General features: G+C 40.2%; 1 protein-coding gene across 1 annotated transcript; it reads right to left on the bottom strand.

Annotated features, from left to right (window-relative positions):
* On the bottom strand, positions 1 to 20670 carry LOC136844730 (uncharacterized). Its single transcript, XM_067113966.1, has 18 exons — positions 20531 to 20670; positions 16611 to 16809; positions 15906 to 16040; positions 15531 to 15688; positions 14978 to 15114; positions 14063 to 14233; positions 13739 to 13927; positions 13273 to 13395; positions 12959 to 13058; positions 12373 to 12575; positions 8811 to 8904; positions 3682 to 3785; positions 2393 to 2542; positions 1591 to 1779; positions 1342 to 1464; positions 998 to 1094; positions 596 to 747; positions 1 to 203 (listed from the first exon to the last, which is right to left on the bottom strand). Exons 1-18 carry the CDS (start codon positions 20532 to 20534, stop codon positions 96 to 98), a joined length of 2436 nt encoding a protein of 811 aa, XP_066970067.1. The 5' UTR covers positions 20535 to 20670; the 3' UTR covers positions 1 to 95.
* Positions 20671 to 22134: the final 1464 nt, after the last annotated feature.

Below are 22134 nucleotides of genomic sequence, written 5' to 3'. Positions count from 1 at the left end.
AAAGTATTTACATAATTTATCTAAGTACAAGGAAGAAAGAAAAAAAAAGTTACTCAGAAGTCACGTGGAAGGAGGTATCTTTCTTCTTCTTCTGTTTATTTTCTCGCAAAGAACGTGCCCCACGCTTGGTCCCCGCCGGAGCAGCGAACCACCTTGGCTTTCCAACCGTCTACGATGTACTGGTAGTCTTCCTCGCTATAGTCCTGCAAGGTAAGTTTGGTATCTTTGTTTAAATGAATTTAATTTTGTAAAGGCCTAATCTACCCTCCAGATGAGTTAGATAGACGGAACATTACAGGAGCTTGGGAATATGAGGAAGGAATGGGAATAAACGGTCGGAATACTGTCTGTGTTATCAATTAAGACTTCACGGGCTGCTGTAGAGCAGGGCTGGCGAAATCTAAGTTGTAGTAAATTAAAACTGCTATCTGTGTCGACTTAAAAATTCTCTGTCTGTCTCTCTCTCTCTCTCTCTCTCTCTCTCTCTCTCTCTCTCTCTCTCTCTCTCTCTCTCTCTCTCTCTCTCTCTCACTATACACGAGTTAAATGCCTCTCACCCTTCCCTACCCTTGCAAAAAAAAAAAAAAATCGCTACCTTAATGAAGGCCTTTTTCGTAGGCTCGAAGAACTTGAGTTCGGCCTTCAGGCACTCGACGAAGGTCTTGGTCGCATCGGATGCCTTCACGTCCTTGAAGCCTGCTCCCTCGATCACTTTCCCGTAGTCCTTAGGAGTCCTGAGATCGTAGCCTGAAGGAGTGCAAAAGGGCATGATGAACATAAATTTGTCATCGTGTAGTTTATAATAGACCAATAATGATTCTCATATGACTTGCCATCATGAAAGGTTTCTTCATAATATGATGGAAAACTGAACAACCCAAAGCTAAAGAAGTTGGACAGCTAAGTAAGAGGAGACTGTAATGAAAGGGTATAATGGTAAAAAGCAGGAAACAATGCACCTAAGTCTTCTGAACACGAGATCTTTGAAGCTCCTCACCTCTCTGTTTGACGTACTTCAAGAATTCTTGGGAATGTTCTTGGTCGCCTCTGCAGTAGTCTGTGATGAAGAGTGTTCCTCCGGGTTTCAGCCATCTCTGTAGGAAGAAGATGATTTGGGGAGGGGGTTAGGGTGACAATATATTTCTAAAAAAATACCAAATTACGCTGACGTTGCAGGTCTTAGGACCTAAGGAGGCGTGTCCCGTATTGTGTAAATGTTCGTACTTTTGACTCATTTCTATACAATTCAGATGTATACATTAATAATAATAATAATAATAATAATAATAATAATAATAATAATAGAGGAGGAATTAACAGTAGTTAATGGCATCAACTCACGTAGAGCGTTTTAAAAAGCTTCTCCTTGTCGGCGATGTGCAGGATGGTGTCTCGACTGTAGATGACGTCATAGCTCTCGTTGTCGTACTGGACTTTTGTGATGTCGGCCACCTCGAAACGAACCTGAAACAACCAGAGAACATCACCAACCACTTCACTATCATCACTAAACAGCTGGTTTTCAATCTTGCGTAGTTATTCTGGTAGTCAGGAATAATCTCTTTTTGGTTTAATGGTCTAAGTCCTCACCTTGTCCCGGATGTGTTCATCCTCCCGAGCCAGTCTATCCAGGGCGATGTCGATCATGTTTTTGGACAGGTCGACCCCATGGACGTGGGCTCCGTAATACCTGGCCATGAAGAAGGCTGACCCTCCCGTCCCGCATCCTACGTCCAAGATCCTGTCTCCTGGCTGGAGGTTGAGGTCCTGGACGAAGGCCTGCCATAAGGTTGCAGAAGGTTCGTTTTACTAAGTCAACTTTTGACTTCATCGAATTTATATGAGTGCATTTAGTTACCCTATAAACCATATAAGCCTATAGAAATCTATTTCTTGTAATCTTTCGAAAGGGTACGTCTCTTAACCCGAAAATAGTACATTAAGCCTAATCTTTGAATAAATATCTGACGCATACGATATCAAATGCCTAATCTTATCAGCACCGCATGGGTAAAGGTATAGGCCTAACTTACTAGGTATGCGATTAACTCATTATCAAACACTCGAACTATTTTCAAACGTCTGATAAGTAAACTTTAAAAGTTCTGTTCTTTATCGCTTAGCAATAACGTTCTCTGTCTGCTATGTTGCATGGGCCGTACGTGTTCAGTACAGATGCTTAGAAAAAAACTCTTGGCAAGTATATGCATCGTACAAAGGAAGCCTAAATACCACCAGCTCTAGCAAGTTTCGCAGATGCTGAACTAAACCTACTCTTTTGGTCTATATTCTATAACCATTTGATGTATAGGCTATCTGAGCTTTACAGAGTCTATAGATTTTCAGCACGTGTGCTTGCGAAGAAAGCACATGAACCGGTACTCGAACTGACCCTCGTGGTAGCTTCGCCTCCAGTCGAGACCCAAGTGTGGCCGAAGATGCGCTCGTATCTCAGGATGGACTTCACGGTGTACTGGTTGTTGTCCAGGAAGTCCTGGGAAGCTGCGCCCACTTTCTTGTCCATTTCGGTCATCGACTGGTACTAGGGAGGAAAAAGAGAATGACTGATTTCGTGGTAGCCATGGAGGGAGGGGGGGAAAAGTCTTATAGATAGCCTATATGAAGACCTAGTCCCATAAACAGGTCTCATGGGAAGAATAGTTTAAACTTCGCTCAAACTAACACATAAAAGTACTCATATCTAAGCTTCTGTATTTTCTACAGCAGGAACAATTCAAAAACATTAGTTATGGTTGAATTTCAGTTCAGTTTCTCCAACAATATTTCTGGCAAGCTCCAACTTACCAGGACAACAGTCAAAATACTTCAGCTTTGCCCAAATCAATCGGATTTGTGTAGCGGATATTCGCCAAGGCAAAATTGTACTGTTTATTCCAGTCATGGATGCCCTCGTGCATAAATAATTTAATTGACATAAGCAATGACTTTGTGATATTTTTAGTCTTTTAGGAACATGAATCTTCGTGGGAAATGTCTACTTTTTGGGGGGGTAAGGCAAGCTTTAAACGATCCTGGGATATCGGATAATTCACATGATTTCCACTGATATTCCATCTGACAGTTTCGTGGATACTGGATATCTGGCGTTCCCATAAACAAGGATCATAATTCATCAGCAATATTTGATCACCTAATGGGATGCACATTATTTTGGGGAGGAAAAAAACACAATAACAATTATAGGCCAATAGCGTAATGGTGGCGGGAAAAAGAACTTTTTAACAGCAAATGTTAGCTTCCAGTGGCAATGTTTAAACTAAAACAAAACATTAATAGGGGTCTACATCTAAATTAATTCTATATAAACTCGCTCCATTTCACTTGAGGTCAGAATAAAAAGGTAAGTTTCTCAAGAGAACATTTTAAAGAGCAAACGAGTCTCTAAAGTTACAACATTAGACCTATGTTAAGTTTTTAAACCGCATAAACTCCCTCAAAAATATGCATTACCAAAGAGCAAGTAATATTCGAATGATTTAACTTCTGTGAGCATTCATATTCATGCTTTCGCGATATAATTCACAAAGTGAGATGATACAACAATTCCTTTTGCTATTAGGTGACGTCCGTGCTCTCCAGTTTCAATATATAATTCGGAACATTATTGAAGAATTTTTTTTTTTCTGACGGTGGCAAATGAAACAATACAAGCTACTTTACCTCTTCTCCTTCAGGTAGTCGGCTTAAGTCGCTAGAACTGACTACAACTAGAAAGGTGAACACCTGATATATAAGTCGACCAGACTCGTGTATAATTATCAGATCTTAAGGAAGAGATAAGGCTAACATCGTACGATTGGCAATACTACATGGCTGCGGACGATTGACAAGTGGGGAAATTTCTTACGATTGAAATATGTTAAAATATATAGCATAATTGTGTATGTTGTATGTCCTTTTGTAAAAATGTGATTAGATTCTATTCTATTCAACAGTAAAAGAACTTGATAAAGTAAAGGTTAGAGTTTTCTCTCCTCGGAAAATTGCATCTAATCGATAAAATGTTTTTTGCCTCGCTTAATCGTAGTTTGCATAATTGCCGAGTATAGACTCAAAGTACATCGCGCATCGTACTAAGTTTCCGTATTTCTAGGTTCCCTGTCGTCGTCAGATATTTCGTAGAAGACAGAGTTCTTGCATCAGAATATCTGGTATTTTTTATGATTAGTATCTTTTCTGGTGTTGTGTTGTTACTGTGTATATATACACAGCAAAATCGTCGTTTGAAATTTAAATCTACTTTTAAAGGAACAATTCCCTCCCTTCTTAGCTCAGTAAAAAACAATATCATTAACACTATCTATATTTATATATATATATATATATATATATATATATATATATATATATATATATATATATATATATATGTGTGTGTGTGTGTGTGTGTGTGTGTGTGTGTGTGTGTGTGTGTGTGTGTGTGTAAATACAGAAATTTTCAGATCCCCAGTTCTTAGGCAGTATTCTGGAATGAGGTGGATGTCCCTACTCCCATTTCCCTCCTTTCATTGCGACCCGCCACAGTCTCCTATCTTCCAAATACAATATATACTGTACTGCTGTAGGGCAAGGCCAAATTTACTCCTTGGACCAAGAACAACAGCCAAAGTGAGGGGCTGAGTTAACGGAGCAGTGCAATGAAAAAAAGCTTGTAATTTATCGTGAGCTCGAACTGAAATGTTCTATTTGGAAACTCTTTCAGTCTAAGGCGCCACTCCATTCTCACTGACCCTTGGTCAGCCGCGTGTTTGTTTCCAAGGCTCTCTCTCTCTCTCTCTCTCTCTCTCTCTCTCTCTCTCTCTCTCTCTCTCTCCAAATGCTTGTAAAGAGTGGATATAGTGCTTTCATCAAAGCACGACTGATGTCATTTTCATCAATGCTGCTGTTCCGTGGAAACAAACAGCATCTGTGATGATGCTGTTCCGTGGAAACAGACAGCATCTGTGATGATGCTGTTCCGTAGAAACAGACAGCATAAAACAGCTATGCAATATTATGTAACCGTGTTATGTTAAAATAAGAACTTAACTATATTATATAACCGCACTATGCTGTAACTACAAACCTTTATCATCACAAGCTCAGAGTACGGGTACGTTGATGCATTCTGGGTGAAAAGTTGACTGATTACAAAAAAAGGGGGTTTAATCAGCTTCCTTGCATAATAATAATATACTTTCGGTAAAGAGGCTGATACTGTCTGCAATACTGATTAATGTAATAATATGTGGTTATATACAGCTCATCTGAGCTCTAATCTAGCCAAGAAAACACTTTATGAGACTAAAGCTACACCTGAACTGCTTTAGACTCATAGCTACTCTTAATGTGACGTCTTTTCAAATATCCATTCGCAACAGCAGACGATCTCAGAAGTTTAGTTAACATTCACACTGAAAACTGCCATTTTCCAGTTAGATGAAAGTTTTAATTCTCGTTCTAGTTTGTGTTAAATAAACCGAGTTGTGCTTCGCATTCTTACTCAGCAGCATAGACTCAAAGAGGCCCCTCATTTGTAAATCCTTTCCCACTTCCCCCTCTCTCTCCTCATATACATTTAATGTACACACACACACATATATATATAGAGATATATATATATATATATTTAATAATAATAATAATTTGGTGTGTTACTGCACCATCAAGCCTACATCCCTGAAGAGTTGCCATATTGTGACATTTACCTAGATGACACATCATTGGTGTTTCCGTGCAGCAAAACGACGTGTATGAGCGGCCGCCATATTGAAAAGCGAAACAATCGTATGAGAGTATCACGCCGAATTCTCTCAGATAAATATCTCGATCATGTCCATGTCACGTGAGATGAATCTTGAAGGTCAATTAGTTCGTAGTTTGAGGCTCCTGTTTGTTAGCCGCTGACTTCCCAGAACGCGTTACTTAGCGACAGCTAATAATCATTATAACCTTGGCTTTCCCGTCCTCCTGAGATCTAATGCGTTGCATTGTGTGGTCGGATGGTCTCTCTCTCTCTCTCTCTCTCTCTCTCTCTCTCTCTCTCTCTCTCTCTCTCTCTCTCTGTGAGTATTGCGAAAACTGCCTTAATGAGCAGATAAACAACTGCAGGAAATTCCCGTCAGCGCATTTTCACGTATGTAAGGATAATATTTGCTCAGACACTTCACGATAAAGTGCTTGTATACACATTCTTGAACACTGGCTAGGTCACCTTGCCATATGTATGACTACAGGTTGTGATAGATCTCCAGCAATAATAATAATAATAGTAATAATAATAAGGTGGCATGAGTCTAGATTTAGATTCTATTTAGTCTACAAAGGGCAGAGTGCACGCATGCGGAAACAGAACGGAGCGTGAGATGGGAAAAGACACATTCACTTACTGTTGTTTTTCACATTCTGCGATGCAGTGGGCTCCTGTATAATTCTGACACTCATTACTTCCTGTGTCTTTGTGTGTTTGTTTGTTATGAGCAATATCTCCATATATTTTGTTTGTTTCTATGTAGAGGTTCTCCTCGTCTCGACGGTTTGTACTTCTTAATTTTCAAGCCATTTCTCATTACAATCTAATTGGAGTAGATTGAAACGTAAAATTTTGGCTAAAGGTCGGGCGCTGGGACCTTTGAGGTCATTCAACGCTGAAAATAATATTAAGGATGAGATTTGCACTTAAAAATACACACGTAGACGATCATACTCATTTAAAATCTTACTAGAAAATGAAAGAACATTAAATCAGAGCTATGGAACCGCCGAGTTTTGATAAAGGACGACTTTTTCATTTTTTTTTTTCTCTCTCTCTCTTTCTTTTTGCCTCAAGAGGTTCGTTTAGGGTTAGAACTTCAATAATGAAAACCGGCCTCTGGACGAAATTTCCATTTAGGCCAAGGAACTCATGACTGAAGGTAGGCCGCAGGTTTATAGACCTACACCCAATTGTGTAAATGTAATACCAACGAGTGATCCTGACGGCTAAGTTTTACAGTGAGACCTTAGTACAAGACTTTTTTTTTTCAGATGGGAAGATTGATGTTTTATTATTCTTACATCGCGACTTCGCAATTCATTGAAAAAAAATGGCGGAAACATGCAATGAAAAGTGTTTTTTTATTTTACAGCTGTCACGAATCATAATGTAAAGAGTATCGTTTTAGTCAAAAGAGTGCTAGGCAAAAAACAATTTCTTCAGAAATTTATAAAACTAACAAGCAAAAGCTTATCATAACTGTAAAATACATTCAAATTTTCAAGAGACGAATTGACACGAAAGTCATATATTGTTCGTGTTGTATTGCAAAACATTCAGGAGCTCGGCTGAATTGGGCGGTAGGTGTGTCCGTAAATATTGTCATTGTGACTGTGTTATCGGTTTTGCATACGATCTCCAAAACGTCAGTTGAGTCTCTTCCATTAAGTTATTAAGGTTTGTAATTTGTTTCTGTGATGGTAAATATCCATTTTCAAGGCAGCGTCATTGACTTGACGCATCGCCTCCGCTTTTATCGTGGTTTAGAACCTTCTGAACGCAGGCCTATCAATGCTCAGAGGCAAAGTTCTGGTTCCCGACAATCGACGACAGTAATATTTACCGCCCTTTGCGTATGTTTTTGCTTATGTTTATGTTTTTGTTCGTGTTTATGATATTTACAGTCTTTTGTTTATCTTTTTACGTTCATTCCCAAGGGGCTGGTACTAAACACGGCGCCCATTTTGCACGTAAACTGTTACCAAACCAGGGGGGCGCGATAGTATAGGCGTCAGTTTTATCCAAAGTTCTATGCCCGCAATTGATTCCTGTTTGGGCAAAATGACTTTAAGGCTCAAATATGTATTCATATTTTGTTTCTGTCGACGTACGCAGCGAATCGTGCAACTAGTCGGTAGTCGAGTGTAGTTTGAGCAACCATTGTGGAGAAATGTATTAGGAACTTTCAGTCACTGTCGCTTAGCAACACTGACGAGAATAAAGGCAATACCCGCACTATTGGGTAGATACGATTATGAAAATGAAGATTACGATTAACAATCCTTCTCCCAATGTTCAAGTGAAACCATCGAAACCAAGGTCAACGTCAAGGTCGCAGTTACGTAACGAGTAAGTTAACACCTCTGGCGTTTGTCCCAAATGTCACGACCTTTGGGAAAAGTGACCTCGAGAATAATTCGAAAGATTCTTCAGCTAGGAGACGTTATCTGAGGCAATTAATTCGCGTTCGATAGCCACCGATATTTTTAGCGGTGTCGTTCGTTACTGAACTTTGTGTTATGTAAAAAAAAAAAAATCTTTTTAACGCGAAATATTTTTCTTAATATTATTTCGCCTTTAATCAGTAAAGAATGGCGGGGCTAACGTATTCCACATTGGGGTCGTTTACTTATAGGATATATATATATATATATATATATATATATATATATATATATATATATATATATATATATATATATATATAATGGAATATAAAATTTAGGCCAAAGGCCAAGTCCTGGGACCTTTGACGTCATTCAGCGCTGAGAAGGAAATCGAAAGTAGAAAGGCCTTCAGGGTGTAACTGGAGGAAAACCTCTTAGTTGCAATACGAAACAGCTGTCAGGAGAGTGTGGAAAGTAAGATGAAAGAAAGAGAATATGAACGGAGGTACAGTAAGAGGAATGAAAGGGGTTACAGTTATGGGAAATAGACGACGTCCTCAGATACTTGGTAAGTTTTGTCACGGAGAGGTAGTGTGACTAGAGGCGTTGTCTTGACCTTTTGAACGTCACCTCAGAAGCAGCTCTGAAAAACACCACGCTAGACTCACATGGCGGACCAGGCACCCGGCTGGACTCTGATCTTCCGTAAGGAGAGAGTCCAGGATAACGGACCCATGGCACGACTGAGTATTTGGGCCCTTTCTGAATCATGCGAATCAAAGGTCTAATCCTGATAGCACTTTCGTGAACGATAACAGTGTTTGGTTAAATATTATCCTAATTGTGTTGTATCTGTGATTTAAGTTTTGGAGTTATTTAGAGAGACAACCAAGATATTTTAGGTGTTAATGTATTAGTTTAACCATTATTCGCTGGGCATTTGTTAGACTTTGTAGTGAAGGAGACAGGTGTGTATAGTAGTGTCGGGTCTTAATCCTACGTCTCGTATGTCTGTGTGAGTGAGTCATTGTGTTTATTTTAAGGTGCAGATATCAGTAAGAGTCAGATATCCTTCTCTAGCATAGGCCCCGAGACGAAAACAAGACAAAGGGAGAGGAAATGAAAAGCGTAGGGCGCATTCGTGAAAGATGCGGGCGAGTACTACGTTACGTAATTTAAGAAAAAACACATCTTACTACTCTTATATTAAGATTAACGAATTTGCTTTTGAGACTAAGGCGTTCATTTGTTGTTTTCTGTGAGAACTTTGGTCTTCAGACTCGTATGCTATGCCTTGTAGCCTACGTGTTATTTATTAATGCTTTTCCAGGAGACGCATTTGATCGCAATAAGTGGATGAGCCTGCTGGGTTAGGTTAAGTTAGCCAAGGTTAGACGAGGCTAGGTGAAGTCTTGTCCCTTAGAAATGCAATAACGGAAAAACTGATTGCACTAGTGATATCTAAATCATAACAGCCCAAGTTCCCTTCTAAATGGCTCCATCGAAGCGATTACAATACATCGGTTTCTTTCCCATAACTTTTTTCTTCGTGGCTATAGGCAGCATGATGGCGCTGAGTGGCCCTTCCCGCCAGCCGCCTATAAAAATGTGAAAATTGTCTTACGATCCTGCTGATATACCAGCTAAGTATATGCGCACCATGAGAAGTATTGCCCGGTAGGTTCGTTCATTCATATATATATATATATGTGTGTGTGTGTGTGTGTGTGTTGTTGTTGTTGTTGTTAAGGAAATTATAGCCTAAATATTTTAGCAAATAAACAGCGAAGAGGAACGGTAAATAGAAAGTCGGGGTCTGTAACGAGATCCTAATGTTAAAAAAAGTCTCTCTCTCTCTCTCTCTCTCTCTCTCTCTCTCTCTCTCTCTCTCTCTCTCTCTCTCTCTCTCTCTCAAATCATAACACTTTTAAACGAGACAGGATGATTCAGAAAGAACGTAAAAGAAGATTAGATTGTGATCAATGGCACTCAAGACTACCCCCGCTGGGGTTGATAATTAATAATCACTCTACTGCTATCTTTGGTTACGTAACTTTTCTTCTTATTTTGTGCGTATTTTTAGACCAGTTTTGGTCCTCGAGTGCATCCAGAAGGGAATACAAATTGTTTTCGTAAATTCAGTGCGGAATATATTTCCGAACGATATTTCCAGCCTGAATATTTACATAAATATATCTTTGTCACTTTTCCGTGTTGTATGCATAGGCCTAATTGTTGGAGCAACCGGCAGTTGAAGGAGGGAATAAGTTGCAGACTTCAGGCTGGTGTAAGCTGGCATTCGAGATGATTTGCATTATAAGCACAACAGCATTACCGAAATTCTCTCTCTCTCTCTCTCTCTCTCTCTCTCTCTCTCTCTCTCTCTCTCTCATCCAAGCGAAAGAGCTTTGTGGGAAATTATGCTTGAAACAAACGACTTTAGTCAACCTTGCGTAGATGTAATTCTGAAGGAAAATGAATCTTGGTTTTTCTATTAGGCTTAATGTTGCCAGGTAGGTATAGATGGTGCGTACCTTTCTCTCTCAGCTGCTTACTGTTCGGTGAATCTAGTTGCTGGCTTTTACATGCTCCTTAGATAGCTATGTTGGATTAAATCGGTTGCTGCCTTGTCATTTTTTGTTCTGTGATACTTTTCTGTCGTGTTACATCAGTTAAAGGCTTGTTGCTTTTGTTCCAAGTTGACTATAGATGTATATTGTGTCAGAATGAATCTGTTACTGACTTGCTACTCTTTTTCGTGTTCTTGGTGGTGGGTTAACGTGGCTTTTCCTTTGCAACATTCCCTCAAGGAGTGGCGTCCTTGTCTACACGAGGTAGTTAGAAGAGACTCTAGCTTCTAGGAGAAGGTTACTCTGAATACAAACCTTGTTCTCCAACTTTGGCATGTGCCATAGCCATTGTACCGTGGCCTTCCATGGTCTTGGGTTTAAGTTCCCTTGTTTGAGGGTACCATATGGCTTTTTTTTTCCCTCTTTATTTTTTCGACAAGTGTGTAGGACAGGCTGATGAGAATGCACATTTTCACATATTTATTAATCTATCTTTTTCTTCTCTAATATGTGATCTCTTCTTTCTGTATTTCCTGTCACTGTACCGTCTGTTACTGCTTTCGAATGAACACCGTATTCTTTGAACGCTTGAATTTCAAGTCAGTGGCCCCCTGTGGTGGGCTTGTTCCATATGGATAGGATTCATCCTCTGTATAATAATAATAATAATTGTCTGAATCTTGTTACTCTTGTTTTTGTAAGCTATTCTGCTGAAATAAATCCGCGGCTGCATTTTAAGAGATATGTACTAAGGCTCCAGGAAGCATCATTGCTCATGATGTGCGCTCATCTTCTGCCGCCTAATACTCCTCTCTTCCTGCAACCCACCCTCCCCCCCCCCCCATCAACTTTTGACTAGGAGCACAGAGACGCCTCTCTGGCCCCCAGTCTCCAGAAACTTGGGTCATGATCACTCTTTTTGGTGAGGTCATTGAATTTCTTTTAATTCAGGAAATCTAAGGAACAAACGAATGAATGAAAAGTACATTGTAACGATTTTATTTCGTAGTAAGTTCCTTGCATAAATAGAAATACCATAAATAAAATATCTCAGACGTTCATTCTTGCAGTTTTTTGTTCTACGTCCCTTGAAAAAGGTTACGGCGAGTCGCCGCTGCAATCATTCTCCGACGTTCCTTCCCGTTCACGTTCATTTGCTCGCGGAGAACAGCGCCCAGGTGAGCTGTCCGTCCTCGGCGAATTGGATCTGAAAGTAAAAACGAGAACAACACGTTATTGGTCAGTATTAGTGTCCTGGTGTGCATATAAAAATACAGGCTTGCTTTACCCGTTTAGGAGCGCGTTAAAACCGAACTGCTCCTGATGGATTTGTCCCGCAGGGGGATAGCGCTATCAGCGCACCTCACGCGGTGCACTGAAGGCTTTACTTAAGGTTCTTTGCTGTGTCCCTTCGGCCCCTAGCTACTGCGACCCCTTTCATGCCTCTTACTGAACTTCTGTTCATATTATCTTTCTTCCATCCTAATTTCCACCCTCTAACAACTGCGAGGTTTTCCTCCTGTTACACCTTTAAGACCTCTTACTCTCAGTTTCCCTTTCGACGCCCTGTGACCTCATCATAGGTCCCAAGCACCCAATTGGGCCTTCAGGCCTCGATTTTATATCCCGTTCCATTCCCGAGAGATTTAGAACAGCCCACCTTTTTCTCCCAGTTTCTGATGTGTTCGTCGTACGCCTCCTGAGAGAAGTCTCCGACGAAGGCCTCCCGTCCGGAAACGAAGGACCCGAGTTCCCTCCGAGAGGTGGCGATGAACTCGTCCCCCTTGTCCTCCGCTTGGACGTCGACGAAGCCGACGCTTCTCAGGTCCTGGCAGTAGGATGTGACTGTCTCCAAGATCCATCCTGCGAAGGACAAACGGAAAATCACGTGATGCGAAACTCAGGCTGAATCGTCAGTTTCATCAACTCTTGATAATTGCAAAGAAATTTCGTCACTTGAATTGGGTAGTAGCCATTGTGAGGGAGGCAGTTTTATTCTAAATTCATTTCAAATTTCTTGAACTACAGTTACGGTATGTTCTTTTTTTTAGCTGGCAGTAAATATCCACAGCCAATATCGTTTTGATCAGTGGTGGGTGCTGGGCACGAGATTCTGCTAATCACAGCCAGTTTCGGTGATATCGGCTGTGGATATTTACCGCCAGTTTCTAAAATAACACGTAGGAACTATTTATATAATATATTAATTCGAATTCTGAGCTCTCTCTTTCTCTTTTACCACCTACTTTTAGTGACACTGATGTGGTGAACAAATTCGTCGGTGCTAGGTGCAGGTCCCCTGCAGTAATCCGAGAAGAAGAGGGTTCCTCCTGGTTTCAGCCATTTCTGCGGGACAAGGAGGATGATCTACTATAGTCTGTGAATATCTTTCAGGAGACTGCACAACAACAAAAGTATCACAAAGAAATCCACCTCAGTATTGGAACGGCGTCGTGATCTACTGGAGACTGAACCTCTTAGCTAACTTATTACTCTTTAGGTGGCAAATTTTTCCCTTCTAAACATATACTGCTTTCAAGAGGCGAGGACTGTTGCTTACGTATAATTTCTTGAGTAGCGCCTTCTTCTCCGGAATGTGGAGGATGGCGTCCCGGCTGTAGATGACGTCATATGTGTCCGAATCGTAGTCGACGTTTAGAATGTCGTTGATCTCGAAATGTACCTGAGGGAGGATTGCAGTTCTGATTTGCCTCTACAATATATATATATATATATATATATATATATATATATATATATATATATATATATATATATATATATATATATATATATATATATATATATATATAGTTACAAAATTGCAGTATTTTTTTGCAGTCATTTGTTTTTCAGCAGTTCAGTTTTTATCTCTCTTTTTTTATCTCTGAGGGTAAAGTGAGAACCTTCGAAATATCTGGAATTCAGAATTTACAAGTGAAAAACTCCAAATTGATCCTTGGTGTCAATGACGTCACTGTGTTGCCATACTGCCACGAACAATTCAGTCTAAGTGTCATTCTCACCCTCTTCTTGACGGCGTACTCCTGCTTGCCCTGTCTCTCAATGGCCAGATGGATCATGGGGTAGGAGAAGTCGATCCCATTAACTTTCACGCCATAATGGCGCGCCATGAAGAAAGCCGAGGCTCCGGTCCCACATCCGACGTCGAGGACTAGCTGGTGAGGACGCAGCGTCAACCGAGAGCACAGGTCCTGCAGATAGTAGGAAGAGTTCATGATACAGGACTCAGTCTGTGGCACAGCTTCAACAGATCCTGACTAATAAGACTACTCACTATGGCAACTAGAAGCCGATACAGAAGAGTGGACCTGTCACCTCTTACTTACCCTGTTGGTTGCCTCCCCTCCGGTGGAAAACCACATGTGGCCGTACAGTCGTTCTCCCATGATGATGCTGTTGAGGCCATAGTGGTTCTGTATCGCTTGCACCAGTTCGTTTGCATTGTGAATTTTGGTCTTTTTTGCCAAGAAGCACAGCTGGTTTGGGTTACAATGATACTGCAGGGGAAAAAAGAAAGTTAGCAAACTGGTTCATAGAAGAATCCCAACCAGCCCCTCTTCCCATATTATTATTGCATCTATTTCATAATATTATCACGCACAGCTTCTCAAGGAAACTTTAAACTCAGAAAGGAAATGTAAGAGGAAATCCTCCTTCTCGGACGGGACTGGGACTCTTCCTAGATACAAGTCTGAAGTTAGTAGTGGCTTGCTCATTTTAAATAGCAACTCATTTGTCTTAGCGACGTATCATTCCGGCAAAAGTCTACAATTTATGTCAATATCTAAGACGCATTTCTCTTAGTTTCCAACTTATCAGCACATATACTCATGCTTTCACTGTAGTAAGACATGCTAAATACTTCGTTTATTTTTTACAATTACTGTGTGGTGTTGCTTTTACAGATGGTGCTTGTGTGCTGTTTTGCAACAGATAGGAATCGGTTGCATGGAGAAACACAAATTCAAAATTTAAGTTACAACAAACATAAAAATGCAAAGTGCCCTAGGTGCATTGCGCTTACCATCTGCAAAACTGTGACAGTTATTGTCAAAAGTAGGTAGTGATGATTATGACGAAAATGGTATGTGTAACAAAGACCTCAGCCTGATGATTTGAAAGATGAACAAGAACCACCATTCAATCCTGCTGATGGGGACAGGTTGCATGCACACCATGGACGGTAAATTCGTGTTGGTGAATTTCAGCTATCAAAAATAGAAAGATTTCAGATCCCTTACCTTGATATAAGTTAAGATGCTCTTGCCTCGAACGATTTTGAAAGTAGAGTCGTCCTGAGCTATTGTCTTCTCCAAGGCGTAACAGTAGTCAATAGGCGTTCTGTATATGGTCGGATTCTCCTCCCTTTTGATGGTACCTGGAAAAAATGTCAATAAAATATATTTTCAGGTAAAGGTAATCACTGTAACTCTGGGCATGATTTGAATGAAATAAAGAAATGCATGAAATTTACTTTACCTGGGACAAAACACTCGTTTGTAAAGTAAAATACAGAATGAAAAACTGTTGGTGCACAGTAACTCATGATATTAAAGTTGATGCAAGAAGCAAAAATTGTGGTGAAAGCTGTTCTTGAAAGCATTGCGGTAGTGAGAAGTGTTAAAGTAAAATTGGATAAAGAAATAAAGATATTATTATTAGTAGTAGCAGTAGTGAAAGTAGCGGAAGTTTGTAATAAGGTGAAAAAGGAGACGAGAGTGAGAGGAAAGGAAAGATATTCATTAGTAATAGTTCGAGAGACTAGCCTTTAACAGGACATCTCTCACAACTCACCGGATTGATGGTAGCAAGATTCCCGCAGGAAGAAGTAGCCATCTGGCGTGAGCCATTCCAAGACCTTGCGGAAGACTTTGTTGGTCTCGTCGTCACTCAAGTACATGAAGAGCCAGTTGCTGAAGACTAGATCAAAGGAACCTGGCGGAAAGTCTAATCTGTTGAGTTTCGGAGGGAAACAGAAACAGAGTTTGCGCATTATTGACTTTGCCGTGTGTTAGGTTAGTTCTACTCCCACTCTCTCACATCCAGGACACCTTTCTGCATATTTATGCAACAAAAAAAGAGGCAAGATAATAAGATATGGTGTATAGAATTATGAAGTCAGTTGCCACGAAGCTTTTATTGCCCAAAATGAAGGTAGCAAGCACTTACTTTGTGACATCAGCACACTTAAAAACAATGTTGTTGAGATGACCATTCTCCTTTTTGTTGTGATCTATGTATTCTTGCATGAAGTCGACGGCAGTCACATGACTTGCTACCTGGGCCAGTCTTGAAGTGAAACGCCTACAGCAAGGGAAACAGAGAAAAGGCAGATATGTAGTATCCATGAGTGTGTGTGTGTGTTGGCATTAAGGCAGCTGTTAAGCCACAAAAGGACCAAATGAGGTTAATAACAATTATGGCTGCTACCAACAGGCCACCCTTTGACAAGGTGTAAAACTTGCTAGGGTGCAGCTTCACTGCCGAGTGGAAGACTCTTCACTTAAAGGCTAAGGGAGCGCCGCGCCCCTGGAACAAGGTGCAATTGCAAATGAATGAAGTGGGTCAAATAGGATTACAAAGCTGCCCCAGCAAAAACTACAGTGTCCCCCCCAATCTTCAACTGTCCTGGTCTAGGCTCTCTTGCTGTCAGAGATGGCTCCACCTAAAGTGAGACCAAACAGCCAATGGCAACTACTAGTCTCCATGGTCCCTGCCTTTGTCCACGCCCTAAAATCCTGTGTGATGGGTGTTGATTTTCAAGATGGACAATGACCATTGGATTCTGTAACCAAGTTGTACTCATTTGTTGTTCAATTTCTCTCTGGAAACTGTTTTCCACAATGAAACTAACAGAGATAATTTGCAACTCACCCTATTCCAGCACCGAGTTCCAGGACTCTCTTTCCTTTATGATTGGGCAAATAAGAGAGGATTTCGTTCTTTTCGTTCTCGGCCAAGTTCTTGGCATCGTGGGAGAGCATCATGGACTCCACTGAAGCGTTGTACATCTTCCAGTAGTTCTTCATCTTGTCCCGGAAACATTCCTCCTCTAAAATGTGACCGTTAGAACCTAAAAGAGGATTATTTAATTGAGCAATAGATGAATTTACTGCTGGTACCGACGGCTGCAAAAAATTAGATTAATTTTATCTGGAAAAAGATGAAATTACTGCTAGTACTGATACGTAAACTCTAGAAGGATAACAATGAGAAAGTACATTTATTGTTAGTATTAATGGTTCAGAATCACGGAGGGGGGACTCCATCGATAACATAGGTAAAGCTGTTGCTTGTACTGAGGATTATTAAATTTAAAAGGATAACTTATGGGGAAATGTAAGTTTTGCAGGTATTATGGCCCATAAAACATTGATGGAAGACTTTTGGGCTAATAGACAATGCAAGTTTTAAAGAATGCTAAAGTTAGAAGCATAACTTTTGGAAAATACAGTTATTGCAGGTATTCCAGTCTGCAGACTTATTTGGGAAAGCAGAGTTAGTGTAAATAATGTGGGCTGTTAAACTAGTAAGGAAAACTTTTGGAAATTGTAGATATTGCGTGTATTGACGGCTGAACAACTTTACAGGAACAACAGTGGGGATAAACAAATAGAGCTATCGTAGGTATAAGCAGGCATTCACTCCACCTCTTCCAATTTTCAATATTCACTGTGTGGAAGTGGACAGTTCTCTGAGAGTGATATTGTTCTGTGTGTTTTTTCCCTCCTTTCCTGCCTGGCTTTGGAATTCTATGCCTGATTGTGTTTTGCCTCTTAAAACTATTTAAGATACAGAAAGGCTTATAACACCTCTGTGGCTGAGACTTGGCCCTCCTTTCCTTTCCTTCGGCTCTTACTCATGAAAAAAGTTATCTTTTGGTTTATCTTCATTGCATTAGCATCATGAGATAAAAAGACCAACTTTCAGTGTGTGCATATCACATGATAGCATTGTGCGGCCAAGTGGTCACTGCCACATTTGTACTTAGGCGCTGAATCACGAGTTAACGCCCGATTCACAAAAACGTAGACAAAAGTCACTTCGTACACCTACACTGAAGCCCCCTTACTTTGATCCGTCCTCTCGCCCATGCTAACCTTTTTATACTGCATTCCCCACCCTTATCAGTTCTTCTGATCTGTGACTCTCCTTTTCTCTCCTATTAACACCAACCTTTATATTTACTCCCAAATAGTTACATGCAATACCATTTTCCACTCTTCCAGCATCCGTATTAACATTCTGAGTATCACCTTCCTGGTTTCTGTTGCCCTTCATAACTCTACCCTTGCTCACATTTACTCACGACTTTCTCTTCTTGCAGACTTTCAAACTCATTAGTTTCTGCAGTTTTTCTTAACTATTTCCAGTCAGCTCGGTATTGTCATTTACGACTTTTTTCATACCCACAATTTACACTTACTTCCACTTTTGAATTGTTCTCAGAAACTCATCTTTTATACCTTACTTTCTCAAAATTCTTCACATCACCTCCCTGTCTATTCCATAATAACCTTTTCTAGCACCATATACGAAATGTGCACCCTTTCCATATTATATTCGAATATCCCACTTAACTTTTTCAAGGTAAACAAGCGTTTTACACTCCATCTTCCTTCAATAAACCCACACTGTACAGTGCTGCCCTTCTCAGTATTTTTGTATCGGCCTTACTTTCGTAATCAAAATCCTACCATACGTCTTCTCTGGTTCACTAAGGAATAGTATGCCCCTATAAACTGTGTATAGTCGCCTCTGGCACTATAAAATTTGTACGGCAGCACAATCATCCCTCATCTATTGCTTTAGAATCTTTCCAAAGTGTGGACCTACCTTACAAAACGTGGTCAGCAACTCAGGGACACTATCACTACTGTACCACAGTTTCTTAATTGTGATTTCATCAGCTCTTTGGATTTTTCAAATCTCAAATGTCTCAGTTACCTTCCTTATGTCCCCAACAGTCACTTCCCACAAGAATTCTCCATTTTACATTAACCCTTTCCACTCTTGCGTTACTCATTTCAGCCTGTTCTGTCGTTCACATTCAACAATCTTCAAAATACTCATTCCACTGACCCAAGAATGCATTTACTTAAGACTGCACCTTTCCACTTTTAACATTTACACAGAGATCCATTTGTCCAGTATCTTACCAAGCATCTTTTTATCTTTCCTCAAGTTCTTGTTTACTTTCTCTCTCCTATCTTTATTGTTTGCCTTCATTTTCTCGCTCACTTTCTTATTGACTAGTACCTTTATGTCCTGTGTGCTTGTGTATACAACTGCACCTTAAAAAAATCATCATTTTCCATACACCAATCATTTTATCTCCTCATCCTACTACTCGCTGTTTTATTATGTACACCCACAAATTCTCCCTGCTGTCCCTATGACTCCATCATGGAAATACACAAACTCTTTATACACTCCTTCCACTCCTGTGTATAATCCTTGTAAACAGTTCATCCATTTTCTCGTGTATGCCTTCCTCAATCCCTTCTCATTGAACTCACCTGCTTCAATAATATTTGCAGCCGCTTGTCACACACCTTCCTTCCTAACTTATATCAGTTTTAATGTTCACTTCAACCTAATAATGATAAGAAATACCTCCGTCCACTCCTCTTCTGAACATTATATTCATCAACTTGGTCTTCCGTTGGCTAGTCTGTACCAGTACAATTCCTAGCAGATGTTTCTTGTCACCATTAACTCTTTCCCACAAATGCTTATATATAAAATAATAATATTCATTGGAAGCCATACATTTCCAACAATGAAGCCTCTTTCCTAACGCATTTCCACAATATTCTCTTCATTCTTATATACTTATCACAAATTTTACTCCTGCCACATTCCTTATACCTACACATTCAATAAACTAAAACATTTTTTGCCTTTTACCTGTCCCCTAAGTTTTCCTGAAACTGCAAGGAGTTACCCCCTTTTCTAGCTCTGCACCTTTCACCTACCCCAGACATGATATTTCTTTACCGTTACCATCTTTCACTCATTGCCTTTCATCCCTTCCCATCCCTTCACACACAAACATACACACACACACACTCTGCTCTTTCACCGTTGCCTCACTATGTGCCAAAACGTCCAGCTTTATCTCCCACAGCAAATCAACCATCTTTCATTTCCTGTCTTCTTCACTTGGCTGCGTCCACGCATATCCCATCTCTGTTTTCTTTGCATTTCAGGGCATGGTGTTGCAAACCGGATGCCTCTGGCTGTTTGGCAACGCTCACACTGCACAGAATCGACGCTCAAAATCAGTTGCCACAAGTAGCTAAACCCCATGTAGTTCTGTCGTATTTTCTGATAACATTAACAGCAAGAATACTTTTTTTAATGGTGTCCCAAAGGAGTGAAAACTGTGATTGATATTGACCACAACGGAGGTTCATCTACAAGATAAGGGGCATTTCTATCTGGATCCTGAACCACTGACATGTCTTAATGCACCACGATTGCAGTCAGCAGTTCAACAGACTGACCTCTTCTGGATGCTGTCAGCAAAAGATGGCTCCTTTGACAGAGTTACGCTCGGCTCACATTTGCAACTTTCAGGAATTGCTTCTGGCCTACCACTCTTAGTCTACCCAACTGTAAATGGGTACAGGCACCGCTGTGGTGTCAAGGAACAAGGGTGTAGTGCCAGCACACTCACTCCCTGAAGAATTGCTAAGAAATTTAGATTTAAAAAAAAACAAACAAAAACTAATTTTCGACCTTCGCATAAAACGTCAAACTGAAACTGGAGACCGTTGCTCGAAACTCACCCATCCTCTCGATCGTCCGCCGCCTGTCCTGTGGATACGGGAAATATCGTCTGGGCCACAAGTGACAAGCGGTTTTCCTTTAGTATGCCACCGAGAGGCGTGAGTGCGTTCGTAGGCACGGGGGTCGGGAAGACTTTGCCGGTGACGTCACGAAAGCGAATCCAGGGCCTAAGCTTCCCTAGGTGGGAGGAGACCAGAATGGCGTGAGATATTTCCACGTTATCTATTGGAAGAGGGGATCAAATCGAGGAGTTGCTGATAACTCTTTATCTGCTAGAGACGGTTCGATAGCTCTTCTTCTTCTTCTTCTGTTATACAAACTTCTAAACGACGAGACGAACGGCGGTACGAACATTCAAAGTCCTAAGATGCCGATCTATCGTCTTTTTTTATCAATTGATGCTTTATATCTCTCATATATATATATATATATATATATATATATATATATATATATATATATATATATATATATATATATATATATATATATATATATATATATATGATATGATATGATATGTTGTAAATATGATATTGCAATTTATATTTCATCCTAACAGTCCTGATCTGTTATCATGACAATTGATCCATTATAGTCTATTAATATTTCACGGACTAATAAGCATGAATTTGGGAGAGCGTATGCCCTTGGCTCTATGGAGATTTCAAGCAGAATATGCCCTGATTAGAGCTAACGGAATTTACCCGCAGAGAGAGAGAGAGAGAGAGAGAGAGAGAGAGAGAGAGCAATGGAAAATTCCACGGTATCAAAGTACAACACTTAACCTTTGAATAGGTTGAATCATAGCGACTGGAGTCTTATATTTTGGGCAGATTTTTAAAGACTTTTAGACTTTTTTGTGAGACGTTTAGGAGACTGACAGCCTCTAAAGACTTTTGTGTTCATTGAAGACTTTATTTTTGTCCATTAAGGGTCTTTTATTCTTTCGTTCCTTTTACTGCACCTCCTTTCATATATCCTTTCTTCCATCTTATTTCCCAACCTCTCCTAACAATGAGTCATAGAGCAAACCGAGAGGTTTTCCTCCTCTTACGCCTTTCAAACCTTTTACTGTCAATTTCCTTTACAGCTATGAATGACCTCATAGGTCCCAGTGCCTGGCCTCTGGCCTGAATTTTGTATTATTCAGTTCAATTCAGTTCAATGACCATACTTTGTTTCCCAGTAAGGACAAGTAGTAGTGGTCACCAAAGATCTTGTGTTCTAAAATGTTTTAGTGGCCGTTAGAGGCCTGTTGTTGTGGCCACAAAGACCTTGTTTTAGTATTTTTTTCTAGGCCATTGGGTGCCTCCACATGGTTAAAACATAAATTGTTAGGAACTTTTTCAGTTGTATTTATAGACATTTTTATCTGTGGTGGCCCTTGAAGACCACTTCATGGCCAACAAAGGCCTCCTTTCATGATCTAACTGCCTCGCTTTCCTCAGAAGTATGGCTGGTTTGTGTCCAGTTCAGGAAGTCCTTCCAACTCAAGCAGTGAGTCTTTATCCACACAGAAGCATTATTATTATTATTATTATTATTATTATTATTATTATTATTATTTCAGTAGATGAACCCTATTCACATGGAACAAGTA

Source organism: Macrobrachium rosenbergii, chromosome 13 (assembly GCF_040412425.1).
Source record: "Macrobrachium rosenbergii isolate ZJJX-2024 chromosome 13, ASM4041242v1, whole genome shotgun sequence".
NCBI classification, from domain to species: domain Eukaryota; kingdom Metazoa; phylum Arthropoda; class Malacostraca; order Decapoda; family Palaemonidae; genus Macrobrachium; species Macrobrachium rosenbergii.
This window is presented reverse-complemented; position numbering and strand designations above follow the sequence as displayed.

Coding starts and splice junctions, on each gene's coding strand:
- LOC136844730 (XM_067113966.1), bottom strand. Junction 14,234..14,977: donor GCATCTTAACTTATATCAAG/GTAAGGGATCTG, acceptor TTTCCCCTGCAG/TATCATTGTAACCCAAACCA. Junction 748..997: donor GAAGTACGTCAAACAGAGAG/GTGAGGAGCTTC, acceptor GCACTCCTTCAG/GCTACGATCTCAGGACTCCT.